At 40.1% G+C, this 14,728-nt stretch overlaps 1 protein-coding gene across 2 annotated transcripts in view; it reads right to left on the bottom strand.

The window, feature by feature from the left end:
* ANAPC1 (anaphase promoting complex subunit 1) overlaps positions 1-12,207 on the bottom strand; it is a 119,280-nt gene extending 107,073 nt beyond the window's left edge. Inside the window, exons 1-5 of one of the 2 annotated variants that reach the window (XM_064371653.1) lie at positions 11,975-12,207; positions 9,220-9,456; positions 7,452-7,613; positions 1,540-1,591; positions 1,232-1,332 (exon numbers count right to left, since the gene is read on the bottom strand). In XM_064371653.1, the coding sequence (XP_064227723.1) occupies positions 1,232-1,332; positions 1,540-1,591; positions 7,452-7,613; positions 9,220-9,432 (528 nt within the window). In that variant the 5' untranslated portion in view covers positions 9,433-9,456; positions 11,975-12,207. Of the gene's footprint in view, positions 1-1,231; positions 1,333-1,539; positions 1,592-7,451; positions 7,614-9,219; positions 9,581-11,974 lie in introns of those variants that run through there. The other variant, XM_064371654.1, reaches the window with a different exon arrangement.
* Positions 12,208-14,728: the final 2,521 nt, after the last annotated feature.

Genomic DNA, 14,728 nt, shown 5'->3' with positions numbered 1-14,728 from the left:
TTTCAGGTAAAGGAGTCGAAAAAGACAGAAGTAAGAGAACCTACCCCTTTATAAAATGGTTTAAAGAAACATTACAAATGTTTTATTTTCCTATTTAGTAATAGCTTTACAAAGTAAAATACTCATTAAGTACAGCATTTTTTAGAAAGTAATTCAAATAAGCAACTCTAAGATAATATAAAATCTCATAAAGAGGAGTTGTTCAATGTGAAATTCCTGCCACTGGCCAGTATCAGTAACAAAGTGACAATGTGTTAATGATAGCATAGGAATTTAAAAAGATGATGAGCAACAAAAAAAGACTAGTATTATTCATATGCCTTATTTAATATAACCAAAAGTTCTTACATATCATTTAAGCCAACAAAAACATACCACAAAAGACTTCCTTATTTATTTATGTATGTACATATTTATTTATTTATTTTTTAAGACAGAGTCTCACTCTGTCGCCCAGGCTGGAGTGCAGTAGCGTGATCTGAGTTCACTGCAAGCTCCGCCTCCCAGGTTCAAGCAATTCCCTGCCTCAGCCACCCAAATAGCTGGGATTACAGGCGCATGCCACTGCACCCGGCTAATTTTTGTGTTTTTAGTAGAGACAGGGTTTCACTATCTTGGCCAGGCTGATCTTGAACTCCTGACCTCGTGATACACCCGTCTCGGCCTCCCGAAGTGCTGGGATGACAGGCGTGAGCCACCACGTCTGGCCAAGACTTCTTAATTCACTGCATTATACAACTTACTTTTTCAGTGAAGTATGGAAAATGGTAAACGACTAAAGCTGCCAAAATTTAGTTATTTTATTTGAGTAAAAATAACTTTTTCTTTTTTTTTGAGGCGGAGTTTCACTCTTGTTACCCAGGGTGGAGTGCAATGGCGCAATCTCGGCTCACCGCAACCTCCGCCTCCTGGGTTCAAGCAATTCTCCTGCCTCAGCCTCCTGAGTAGCTGGGATTACAGGCACACGCCACCATGCTCAGCTAATTTTTTGTATTTTTTAGTAGAGACAGGGTTTCACCTTGTTGACCAGGATGGTCTCGATCTCTTGACCTCGTGATCCACCCGCCTCGGCCTCCCAAAGTGCTGGGATTATAGGCGAGAGCCACTGTGCCCGGCCAAAATAACATTTTTTATTACTACAAGACATGAGACATAAAACATACCTCTAAAACCAATTAATTCAAAAATGTTCTCCAACAAAAGCCCCCCAAAATTTGAAACACCTGTTTACCTGAAATGGTAAGGAAGCTATGTAATCCTTTCCTTCTATGCTATGCATATTAATACATGAGCTTTGTAATATACATATGCATTTTTCTATTTCATGGCTACCTGGAAAAAAAAAGGGTACGATAAGACTTACATGTTTTTTCCCCCAAAAGGAGTTCAATCTTAACAGCACAAATTATTTAATGCACAATATAAAGATTCTTAGGGTAAACCACTATTACTAGTGGCTACTTCTTTTGAATGAAAAATACAATGAGAAAAACATTTGGAATCATCATAAGAAAAATAAAATTTCAAAAAGAAACTTACTGTAGGCCTTTTCAGTCTTATCCTGTGATATAATGAAGTCACACCACAATGCCTAAAATCAAAACAAAATGCTGACCTAAGAAAATTATATGTAAATAATCATCTATTAACTAATGGCATCTAAATAATAATAATAATAATAATAGCATCTACATAATAACTTTGCCTCCTCAGCTCAATATTTACAATCATGGAAACAAAAAAAATAAGAAAAAATAGAGTAATAAATGATAAATATAAGGAAAAACAAAATATGTTTAAAATCAAATTTTATGAAAATATCCATAAGAATGATAATTTTAAATTAAAAAAATAAATTTTACAAAAAGAGAAAAATCAAAAAACCTACCAGAAACCTTGCAGCAAAAATTCAAATAGTGGCTCAAACCACACTAAATCCTATATCCTATACAAAACAAAAGATTATTCAAATTTTATAATCTCTAGATTAATTTTTTTTTTTTTTTTCAAAGACGGGGTTTCACCATGTTGGTCAGGCTGGTCTTGAACTCCCGATCTCAGGTGATCTGCCCACCTTAGCCTCCAAAGTGCTTGGATTACAGGCGTGAGCCACCAACGCCCCGCCCATCTCTAGATTAATTAATTGATCTTATCATTCTTAGACTCTCTCTAGAATGGCATTAGAAAAAGTATTTAGAAAAACTAACTCTTCCCTTTCTTAAAAGCCCATCTTACAAAATATAAACTAGAAAAAGCTATTAAACGTTAACTGACATACTTGACAATCACTTATTAGATTATTTAATAGCATTTTATGTTTTTATTAACTGTGGTCAAATATACACAATATGAAAATTACCATTTTAACAATTTTTAAGTAGACATTTCAGTGGCATTAACAACATTAAATTTACGAGCGGGCTGGGCGCAGTGGCTCACGCCTGTAATCCCAGCACTTTGGGAGGCCGAGGCGGGTGGATCACGAGGTCAAGACATCAAGACCATCCTGGTCAACATGGTGAAACCCCATCTCTACTAAAAATACAAAAAATTAGCTGGGCATGGTGGCGCGTGCCTGTAATCCCAGCTACTCAGGAAGCTGAGGCAGGAGAATTGCTTGAACCCAGGAGACGGAGGTTGCAGTGAGCTGAGATCGCGCCATCGCACTCTAGCCTGGGTAACAAGAGCAAAACTCCATCTCAAAAAATAAATAAATAAATAAATAAATTTACGAGCTTAGTACAATTTGTGAGCTTATACAATACTGTACATTTCTAGAGATTTTTCCTTATCTTAAACAGAAACTCTGTGCCCATTAAACAATAACTCACCATCTCCCCCTCCCCTGAGTCCTGGTAACATTTGTTCCACTTTCCCTATGAATGTGCCTGTGCTAGGTATCTCACATAAGTGAAACTGTACAACACTTGTCCTTTTGTATTTGTTTTATTTCACTTAACATAATGTTTTCAAGGTTCATCCATGATATCGCATGTATCAGAACTTTGTCACTTTTTAAAGCTAAACAATATTCCACTGTTTGCATGTACCACATTTGTTTATCCATTCATCTGTCAATGGACACAGGTTGCTTCTACCTTTTGGCTATCATAAATAATGCCGCTATAAACACTGGTGTACAAGTATCTATGAGTCCCTGTTCTCAATTCAATTGTGCATATACCTAGAAGTGGAACTGCTGGATCGTAATGGTAATTCCATGCATAACTTTTTTTTTAAGAGACGGGGTCTCACTCTGTCACCCAAACTGCAGTGCATGGCATGATTCTAGCTCACAGCAGCCTAGAACTCCTGGGCTCACATGACCCTCCTGCCTTGGTCTCCCCAACAGCTGGGAGTACAGGCATGCACTACCATGCCTGGCTATATGTATAACTTTTTGAGAAATCAGCAAACTTTTCCACAGCAGCTTTGTTACTTTCCCACCAGCAATGCACAGGAGTTCCAATTTCTGGACATCCTCACCAACATTTGTTATGTTTCTTTAATAAGAGTCAACCTAGTGGTGTAAAGTGGTATCTCACTGTGGTTGTAATTTGTATTTGCCTAATGATTAGCAAAGTTGCACATCTTTACATGCGCTTATTGACCATGTATACATCTTCTTTAGAAAAATGTCTGTTTAAGTCCTGCCCATTAGTTTGTTTTGTTGTTGAGTTGTAGGAGATTTTAATGGTTAAGAAAAGAAAATTCCACGCCTGTAATCCTAGCACTTTGGGAAGCCGAGGTGGGTGGATCACCTGAGGTCAGGAGTTCAAGACCAGCCTGGCCATCATGGTGAAACCCCATCTTTTAAAAAAGGAAAAAAAAATTAAAAAAAAAAAAAAAAAGATGGCCGGGCGCGGTGGCTCACGCCTGTAATCCCAGCACTTTGGGAGGCCAAGGAGGGTGGATCACGAGGTCAAGAGATCGAGACCATCCTGGTCAACATGGTGAAACCCCGTCTCTACTAAAAACACAAAAAATTAGCTGGGCATGGTGGCGCGTGCCTGTAATCCCAGCTACTCAGGAGGCTGAGGCAGGAAGAATTGCCCTGAACCCAGGAGGTGGAGGTTGCGGTGAGCCGAGATCGCGCCATTGCACTCCAGCCTGGGTAACAAGAGCAAAAATCCGTCTCAAAAAAAAAAAAAAGAAATGAAAATTCATGAAGAAAACCATGCACTAGAGCCATGCTCCAACCTGCAATGTCCGAAATCTACAATGCACCTGTTACAGTCTCAACTTCCTTTCATGAAATCCCATCCTCTCAGCCTCTAAAAGTAAATATTTTATCATCTCTTCTATCCCTGATATCTAAGAGATCACTAACCCCGTCCATATCTCCCTCTGCTTTATCATCTCTTCTTTGACAAGGCACCAATTTTTTATCTGCAAAATCACAAAATACTGCCCCTGACAAGTCTCCCTACTCTCCAGTCAATCCCATATATATATATATATGCAGTCTCTTCTCAAAACACAAAATTGATCACTTCCATTTTAAAATCCTTGGAAGGCTCCTTTCAGCATATAGTTTAAAATCCAAATTCCTTGGTTTATATACAAGGCCCTTTGGTCTCTATACTGCCAGCATCCACTTGCATCTCTCCACACCCACCCTTTGTGTACAGTCCCAAGTTTTAAAAAAGTCATCTTTTCCATACTTCTTTTTGCTGCGATTTCCTCTGCCTAGAATGCCCTTCTGCCACCATTTTATAATACAAATAGCATCTTCTTTGAAAAACCCTCCCTTTGGTGCTCAGTCCTTTTGGCTGTCATCACTCTGTGGACATGCAGTTATTATACAGCATTCAGAATAAAGTATTTCAGTTGATTTGTTTGTTCTCCTTTCTAGGCTATGAGTCCTTCAAAGGTAAAAACTACATTCACCTTTGTAGTCCCAGCATAATGTCTGAAACAGAGTAAGACTAAATACTTGCAGAAGGCCAGGCACAGTGGCTCATGCCTGTAATCCCAGCACTTTGGGAGACCAAGGCAGGAGGACTGCTAAAGTCCAGGAGTTCAAGACTAGCCTGGACAACATAGTGACATCCCATCTCTATTAAAAAATAAAAATAAAAAATAAATGAAAAAATAAAAAGAACAACCAAAAAAAAAAACTTGCAGGTTAAGTAAAAGAATGAACAACTAAAATCTGATTCACATATACCTGGTATTATTTCATAAACAAAATATAAAATTATCTTTTGCCATATTAGCAAGAAGATTAAAAACAATATATTTTCCAGATCAAAAGACTGAAATTCCAAATCTTATTATTACACTTACACGTGATCTTAAGATAAAGGAGATAATACATCTAACTGTACTTCCACAGAATCTAGTAAATAGGCAATTGTTCCTTGGAAAAATTAAGATGAAAATATAGAAGTAAAGAACTACTTGGATATCATCAAATGCACTTTTCACATCTATACTAACTATATGAATTGTATGGGAAAAAATTATCATCGAAAATATAATTGGCTTCAACACTCCTGGACACAAATGCTTTTGCAAATGCCCTCAAATGTTAGAACAATGATTCAGTTTCTCCTTCCCAATAAATAGAATACAATGCTCATCAGGAAATAGTTAATAGCAGATGGGAGGAGTGGGAGGAAGCAGTGTCCAGATACAAATATTTCAGCATTTATAAATATGAAATTTAACATTAGTCAAAGCCTCCAAAATCTCTTGCCAAACCTAATTCAACTACTATAAATGTATTAGTTTTTCCTCCAACTTTTTGTTATAAAAATTTTCATTAAAAGTTGAAATAATGCAGCGAACATATTTCGCCTAAATCCAATAATCATGAAAATTTTGCCATATTTGTTTATGTGTGTGCATTTGTGTACCTATGAGATTTTTGGAAGGGGAATGCTGACTGTCTGAAAATAAACGCACACACATCATGACACTTCACCCCTAAATACTTCATCATGCCTTTTCTAAAAATAAAGATGTTCTATAAAACCATAAAACCATTATCCCTGGGCCGGGCGTAGTGGCTCACACCTGTAATCTAAGCACTTTGGAGGCCAAGGTGGGTGGATCACCTGAGGTCGGGAGTTCAAGACCAGCCTGACCAACATGGAGAAACCCTGTCTTTAAAAAAAAAAAAAAAAACCATCATCCCTAAGAAAAAAAATACTTCTCTAATAACAGCTTCTAGCCAGTAATATTTAACTTTCCCAAATTTTCCCCAAAAATATCTTTTTACCTAGTTTTCTAGAACCAGGATTCAATCAAAGTTCATTTAACAAGGTTCAAAAAAATACTGCATTAGGTGATGTCTCTTTAGTCTCTTTCAATGTAGAATAATCCCCACCTTTTTATGTTTCTTCATTACTTTTTAAAAGAAACCAGAATGTAGACTATAAATTTTTTATAATGGAAAATTTCAAATAAATACAAAGTAAACAGAATAGGATAATGAATCCCCATCAGCCAGCTTTAATAATTATCAAGCTTTAGCCATTCCCATCTCATCTACTTCCTTATCTCATGGTATTTAAAAATGTAATCCTCTAGTACCTATATTTCCTATAAACTGCAAGCTAGGTCTAAATATTCGTATTTCTGGGAAGAAAACTTAGTAGATAACATCATGTACTTCATTCCACATTATAGCTAGAAGCACATACTATTTCGTCATGTCACTATTAATTATTCTAAACTCAATCACTTGATTGAGGTGGAGATTGACAAATAACCCCAAAGTAGAGGTACATTTGTCCCTCCACATTTACCAAGTAATCCATAGGGTGGTATGTTGGTGCCATGGTAATATTCTTTCAACCAACAGTGTTAGTATCTATTTACAATCCTTGTTTGAATCAATTATTGCCCTGGAGGTTACAAAATGGTGATATTCTAATTCTAAAATTCCTTTTACATTTATTAGCTAGCATTCTTCTCTAAGAGTTTTTCTTCATCAAATGGAGATGAACTGCATGTCTTCGTGAAAAAATATGACAAATGCTTAATTTTTTACTTTTCATTATAACTTTCAGAACAGTTAGTTATAATAGCCAACTGCAATGGCTGCAAATCAGATTTTTTTTCTCTCTACCACTACGAACCCCATGATTTTTATTGATTCAAATCTTTGCAATCAATTTTAGTAATCATGTTAAAATATTTATGTACCCTTAATGTCTTATACATTTTTGCTAGCAATAACAAATTGAATTACTTAAGGACAGAGTGTTTAAAGATTATTATTAAAGTGACAAAGGATAATGTAAAAAAAAGTGATGATATATAAAATAAAATGAAATTTTTATTTTCCTGCCATTAACTTCACGTTACATTATCTCATGTTACAATGTATACCCAGCTGCTGAGATCATTATGCTGTTTTTATAATTTCTGTTAAATTTTAAAACAAAAACTTTTTTAAAATTGCATTAGTCAATAAAATGCTAAAATTCAAATCAACTCACCTGCTGAACAGGACTGTCAACTGTAAACGCTTTATAAACTGCCAATGCCTGGCTTTTACTCCCTTTGCTCCATATCACCATATTTCCAGCAACATAGAGTTCCTCATCATAGTCCACATCTTCTCCAATTTCACTTACTCCTTTCCTTAACTGCCAGCTTTCCTTAAAAATTAACACATGTAAGACATATTCAAGCACTCTTTTTTTGTTTTCCAAAAATCTGGAACAAAATTTATTTGCCTATGGAGTAAGACTCAATTCAAGCACAACTTCTAGAAGGTTTTGTATACTCATTAACAGAGGATGTGGATATATGCATTATATTACAGAATTTCATGAATAATAATTTACTCAATAATTCCCTATATTAAATGTTTTATATTATTCCTCTATATAAGTCTGCCAAAAACATAAACAAACAAAAAGTATACCTTCTCCATAGATCCAAAAATCAAATCACATGCTTGGGAGGCTAAAAGGACATATTAAGAATATGAGGCTGGCCGGGCGCGGTGGCTCACGCCTATAATCCCAGCACTTTGGGAGGCCGAGGCGGGTGGATCACGAGGTCAAGAGATCGAGACCATCCTGGTCAACAAGGTGAAACCCCGTCACTACTAAAAATACAAAAAATTAGCTGGGCATGGTGGTGCGTGCCTGTAATCCCAGCTACTCAGGAGGCTGAGGCAGGAGAATTGCCTGAACCCAGGAGGCGGAGGTTGCGGTGAGCCGAGATCGTGCCATTGCACTCCAGCCTGGGTAACAAGAGCGAAACTCCGTCTCAAAAAAAAAAAAAAGAATATGAGGTAGAGTAGGGAAAGGACAGTGAGGTGCACATGGAAATCACTCGGGGAGTTTATGCACAATGCAGACTTCCTGCTTCGCAGCCACATGTATCTTCACCTTCTTTTCCTTTGTCCCACCCACCAAAATGAATAGAGAAAAGAGAAGTTTCCATTTCTAACAATATAGACTATCTCTCCCTGAGATTTTGGTATCCCAAAGGGGTATGAAAATGGAACAAGGCAGGAGGCATTCATTTTCTGACACACACTTATATCTCATTCTTCTCCTTAAGAACTATGACTCGACTGTAATCCCAACACTTTGGGAGGCTGAGGTGGGCAGATCACCTGAGATCAGGAGTTCAAGACCACCTGATGAACATGGAGAAATCCTGTCTCTACTAAAAAAATTACAAAATTAGCTTGGTGTGCTGGCACATGCCTGTAATCCCAGTTACTTGAATCGCTTGAACAGGAGAATCGCTTGAACCTGGGAGGCGGAGGTTGCAGTGAGCCAAGATCATGCCATTGCACTCAAACCTGGCAACAAGAGCAAAACTCCATCTCAAAAAAAAAAAAAAGAACTATGACTCTACCTACTTTCATGGCATTTCTTCTCTCCTTTAGAAACATGTAAATCTTCTGCAGCAGGAACTATTTCTAATCTCTACCATTTAATCATTAAATAACAGGAAATCTGTTTCCCGTATACTAAGTGAAAAGAAAAAGTTTAAAATGGACTACAATCATACTACTGAACCTGACTCTCATTAAAAAACCACAAGTTACACAGGGTATCTAAAGAAGTTGCTATGACAATGTAATAAAGTCATTATTTTCAACATTTATTGAAATTACCACATCTTAACTCTACCCTAGAAGTGGCATCATACTCATCTCTCAGTTGCATCTCAGTAGCCTTAAATTACAAGTAGATCATATCACTCTACATTTTAAAAATTGAATGGGAAACTCAATGGAACCTTCTGTTTTTCGTGGATTGTAACCTCCTGAAGGGATCCCACCAAGCCAGCAGCACCATCAGAAGACCATAATTCAGAGGCTGGCTGCAGCTGGCGAAGTTGAAGGTTCAAAGCATTAGGGTGGTGCTTGCAGTGGTCTCGACCAAAAGGAACAAATTCCTGCAAATCCCTGGCTGCAATCATCGTTGCCCTTTCTTCATAGAAGTTCGACATGGGTTCCAAATATCAACATTATTTCTGTATGAATTCAAACACATTCTGGTCAGCTTCAAGACTCAAAACTAGAATAAAAATACGATAAACACATTAAGTCATTAATCCTTACATGAATGTCAAATAATTACATCATGTTGGTAAGTAGTCATAACATCAAAGGACATTCTGTATCTGATTCATTCAGGCAATTGCAGTTATCACATTTTAGTCACAGACTGACAGTTACCATTACAGGAAACCACTGAGTTGCAACAACTACTTGTGTCCCACGCCACCTATCTCATGTTTCCTACTACTATACACTAATTTTTCCATACTTTATGAAGTATTTAGACAAGTTGTACTCTACAGTTTATTACTACAAAAATGTGAACTTTATTAATGCCTTCAGCACAAGGTTAGGAAGCAGCTAGGCTTTATGCAAAAGTACAGATAAGCATAATTTGGTTGCCCTTTGACCCACTTTCCTGTACCTGCTTATATACCATGCTCCTATACGTAGGATTTTTTTTTTTTTTTTTTTTTTTTGAGACGGAGTTTGGCTCGTTACCCAGGCTGGAGTGCAATGGCGGGATCTCAGCTCACCGCAACCTCCGTCTCCTGGGTTCAAGCAATTCTCCTGCCTCAGCCTCCCGAGTAGCTGGAACTACAGGCGTGTGCCACCATGCCCAGCTAATTTTTGTATTTTTAGTAGAGATGGGGTTTCACCATGTTGACCAGGATGGTCTCGATCTCTTGACCTCATGATCCACCCGCCTCGGCCTCCCAAAGTGCTAGGATTATAGGCGTGAGCCACTGCGCCCGGCCTACATAGCATTTTTAATGTTAGGAGCCTAAGACTTTTCTTTTGAAATGATGCAAGCTAAAGACCCCATCAAGGAACCACATCAGCATGACAATGTGGTTTATCTCTCCATCCTAGGACTTCATCCTTCTTTCTCAGATCAATCAATACCTTAGCCCACTAACCTCCAAACTCTTTAAAACCTCTATACCTGACCTGTAATCCAAGCACTTTGGACGCCAAGGCGGGCAGATCACCTGAGGTCGGGAGTTCAAGACCAGCCTGAGCAACATGGTGAAACCTCATCTTAAAAAAAAATAAAAAAATAAAAAATAAACCTCTATACCTTAACTCTTTGGGGAAACAGACTTGAAGTTTCCCAAGTCTCCTAGTTTGGTGGCTCTGCAAGTAAAACACTTTATCTGCTGCAAACCCCGCTGTTTCCGTATGTCGACTTGCTGCTCATAGGGCAAGAGACTTAAATGGCCACACAAACACCCAAAGCCTACGTAAGGTGACAAAGTTATTTTGCTGTGAATTAAATGTTACTCTTAGGTAGCCGCAGTGGCTCACGCCTGTAATCTCAACACTCTGGGAGGCAGAGGCAGGCGGATCACCTGAGGTCAGGAGTTCGAGACAAGCCTGGCCAACATAGAGAAACACATCTCTAGTAAAAATACCAAAAAAAAAAAAAAAAAAAAAAAATTAGCTGGGTGTGGTGGTGGGTGCCTGTAATCCCAGCTACTCTGGAGGCTGTAGCACGATAATCGCTTTGGTAGGTGGAGGTTGCAGTATTGAGAAGACTTGAACTTGGAACACAACTAAAAAATGCCTTATAAAACTTACAAGAAAACAACAAAATTCAGCTGGTCTTCCTACATTTTATTCAACAGGATAAGCAACATTAACGAACTTTTGATTTTATGAAACTTTGGTTCTGCAATTGTATGATGTTATTTTCTTTTTTTGTTTGTATGCTGCTGCTTTTTTTTTTTTTAAGAGGGGGTTTCACCATGTTAGTCAGGCTGGTCTTGAACTCCCGACCTCAGGTGATCCACCCGCCTTGGCCTCCAAAGTGCTTGGATTACAGGCGTGAGCCACCACGCCCGGCCTATAATGTTATTTTCTTATAACTTTGAGAGAAAACTATAGAATTGTTAAAGATTTATCATTTTGTACTGATTAAGGCCACATACTTAATACTTTCACAATAACCTAAACTTTTAGAAATATTTTTACTTGTTAGGGGCAACATAAACAGCTTCACATAAAAATACCATTAAATTCATATGCTATAAATAAAAAATATCAGCAATGATTCCGACAAACAAACACTACCCTGCCAAAAAAAAAGGTGGGGGCGGGGACCCAAATGCTCACTAATCGGAGCTTGAGTTAAGTCTCCACAATAAGGAAGAACTTTCCCCAGCCGTTCTAGGGGACGGTGAAAAAAACAGGCTAAAAGCCCGGGGCTCGGAAAACCAGCTCAGAGAGACTGGAGGCCAATGTAGAAGCCGAGGCTGCCACTGGATGCAGCGCACAGCTCAGGTTGGCGAGCAGTGAGTGGAAGGAGCACCCCAGTCCGCAGGCCCGGAGCCCCCTCAGCCCCCAGGGCACGCTCAGGGCCCTCCCCAGGTTTCTAGTCCCCCAGGCTCCCAGCCCTAAGGCCACCAGGGGCGGATCGGCCTCGGGGCAAGTGCTAGAGTCTCGCGGCGTACGACAGACCACCCAAGTGCAGCTGATCCGGCCCCGCACCTGTGTAACTCGGGACGCGTCAGGCGCGGCGAGACCCGGCTGCTCCCCGGAGGTGCAGGGGCCGAGGAGGCCCGAGGGCAGCGGCGGGGTCCGTCACAGTGACTCCTCGACCGTGGCAGCTTCTCATTCCCTCTCCCTCCCCTTTTCTTGGGGAGGACTGGGCAACAACAGCGGGTGCGAGTCTTAATGGCAGGCAGGCGTGCGAGACGTTCAAATGCACGCGTCCATCTTGACTTTCCCGTCCGGCCTCGCGCCAGGGCGGAGCAACGCGATAGGCGCGCAGTGGCCTAGCAGTCCCGGCGCCTGCGCAGTTGCAGGAAAACTGCGGCCAGGCAGAACCTGTGGGCTCTTAACACCTTGCGTGCGACTGATCCGATCCCCAAAGCAGGATTGTGTCTGCCAGAGCCCATACAGTGAAAGGATTCACCTGCCGTCCAAGTTGTCTTCAGATCATGTCACTAGGGACTTAAACTGCCTCCTCGATCTCAGGTTTTTTTTTTCTGTCTGGTTTCCCTTCCGCCTCTTGACCTCCTGTGAAGGTAGGCACAGTCAGGCAGAGGGTGGGGAGCAGAGGTTGCTGATTTTCTCTACGTGCAGTGCTCTGTGCCTTTATGCAGTCCATACTCTTCGAAGAGTCGATGAACAGTATGAAGGTCCTCATAGAAACGTTGCTTGCAATTCCTAGATTCAGAGACACTTCTTGAGGCGATTGAAAGACCCAGGTTAAGAACCCCAATGGCCACTCGCGCTTGTAATCCCAGCACTTTGGGAGGCGAGGCAGGAGGGTCGCTGGAGCCTAAGAGTTTGAAACCAGCCTGGGCAATATAGCGAGACCCTGTCTCAACAGAAGAAAAATTTTTCAATTAGCCTGGGGTGGTGGCGCGCACCTGTAGTCCCAGCTGCCTGGGAGGCTGGAGGATCACCTGAGCGGAAGGAAGTTCGAGGCTGCAGTGAGCTATGATCACACCTCTGAACTCTAGCCTGGGAAACAGAGCAAGACTGTCAAAAAAAAGAGTGGGTTATAGGAGAAAGGATAGAAACAAAGATTCATGAAACAGTTAAAGTTAAGAAATAGCCGGGTGCGGTGGCTCACGCCTATAATTCCAGCACTTTGGGAGGCCGAGGCGGGTGGATCACGAGGTCAAGAGATCGAGACCATCCTGGTCAACATGGTGAAACCCCGTCTCTACTAATAATACAAAAATTAGTTGGGCATGGTGGCGCACGCCTGTAGTCCCAGCTACTCGGGAGGCTGAGGCAGGAGAATTGCTTGAACCCAGGAGGCGGAGGTTGCGGTGAGCCGAGATCATGCCATTGCACTCCAGCCTGGGTAACAAGAGCGAAACTCTGTCTCCAAAAAAAAAAAAAAAAGAAATAGAGTCTTGCTGTATTGCCTAGGCTAGAGTGCACTGGCAGAAACACAGCTCACTGCAGCCTTGAACTCCTGTGTTCAAGCAGTCCTCCTGCTTCAGCCCCCTAGGTAGATGGGACTCCAGGCATAAGCCACTGCAACCACCAGATTTCATGAGTTTGTAGAATATCCCTTAACTGGAATTTGTCTGATGTTTCTTCATGATTAGCCTGGGGATACGGATTTGGGGGAGGAAGATCATAAACTGTCATTTTCATCACATCATATCAAAGGTACTTATCAACAGCATAACTTATCACTGTTGATGTCAACCTTGATCACATAACTGAGATAGTAGTTTGTCAGATTTCTGTACTATGATGTTGCATTTCCCTACTTTCCATACTGTACTCTTTGGAAGGAAGACAATATGTACAGCCCTCAGTTACAGAGTGAGACCAATTGATTTTTTTGTTGTTGTTTTACAAACTTGCAAAAGCAAATGAAGGAGGAAAGCATCTTTTCAACAATTAGTGTTGCAATAATTGGATATTCATATGGAAAGAATGAACCTTGATTCATACTTCATGCCATATACGAAAATTTTAAAGTGCATCAAAGACCCAAATATAAGAGTAAAGCTATACACTTAGAAGAAAACATAGGTGTAAATCTTCATGACCTTGGATTAGGCAATGATGTATTAGATATGGTACCTTTAGTGCTTTGTGGTACCTAAAACACTAGAAACCTAGGGAAAAATTGATAAATTAGACACAAGTTTTAAATTTTGTGCTTCAGAGGTATTGTCTAGAAAGTGAAAAGACAACTCACAGAATGGGAGAAAAGATTTGCAAATTATCTATCTGATAAGAGTCTATTATCTAGAACATGTAAAGAAGTACTGGGTGTCATCCCAGCACATCAAGGCTGAGGCAGGTGGATCACCTGAGGTCAGGAGTTCAAGACCAGCCTGGCCAACAAGGCAAGACCCCGTCTCTACTAAAAATACAAAAATTACCTGGGCATGGTGGCGCGTGCCTGTAATCCCAGCTACTCAGGAGGCTGAGGCAGGAGAATTGCCTGAACCCAGGAGGCGGAGGTTGCGGTGAGCCGAGATCGTGCCATTGCACTCCAGCCTGGGTAACAAGAGCGAAACTCCGTCTCAAATAATAATAATAATAATATGGTATATGTATGTAGCAAAACATTATTCAGCTATAGAAGGGAATTAATTACTGATCCATGATACAACATGAATGAACTTCAAAAACATTATGCTAAATGAAAGAAGCCAGACACAAAAGGCCGCATGTTGAATGATTTCATTTATACGAAATACTCACTGGGGGCAAATCCATAGAAACAGAGTAGACTAGTGGTTGCCAGGGGCTAAAGGTGGG

The sequence above is a fragment of the Aotus nancymaae genome, unplaced genomic scaffold, assembly GCF_030222135.1.
Source record: "Aotus nancymaae isolate 86718 unplaced genomic scaffold, 86718_ANA_hifiasm-v0.15.2.pri h1tg000155l, whole genome shotgun sequence".
NCBI classification, from domain to species: Eukaryota; Metazoa; Chordata; class Mammalia; order Primates; family Aotidae; genus Aotus; species Aotus nancymaae.
This window is presented reverse-complemented; position numbering and strand designations above follow the sequence as displayed.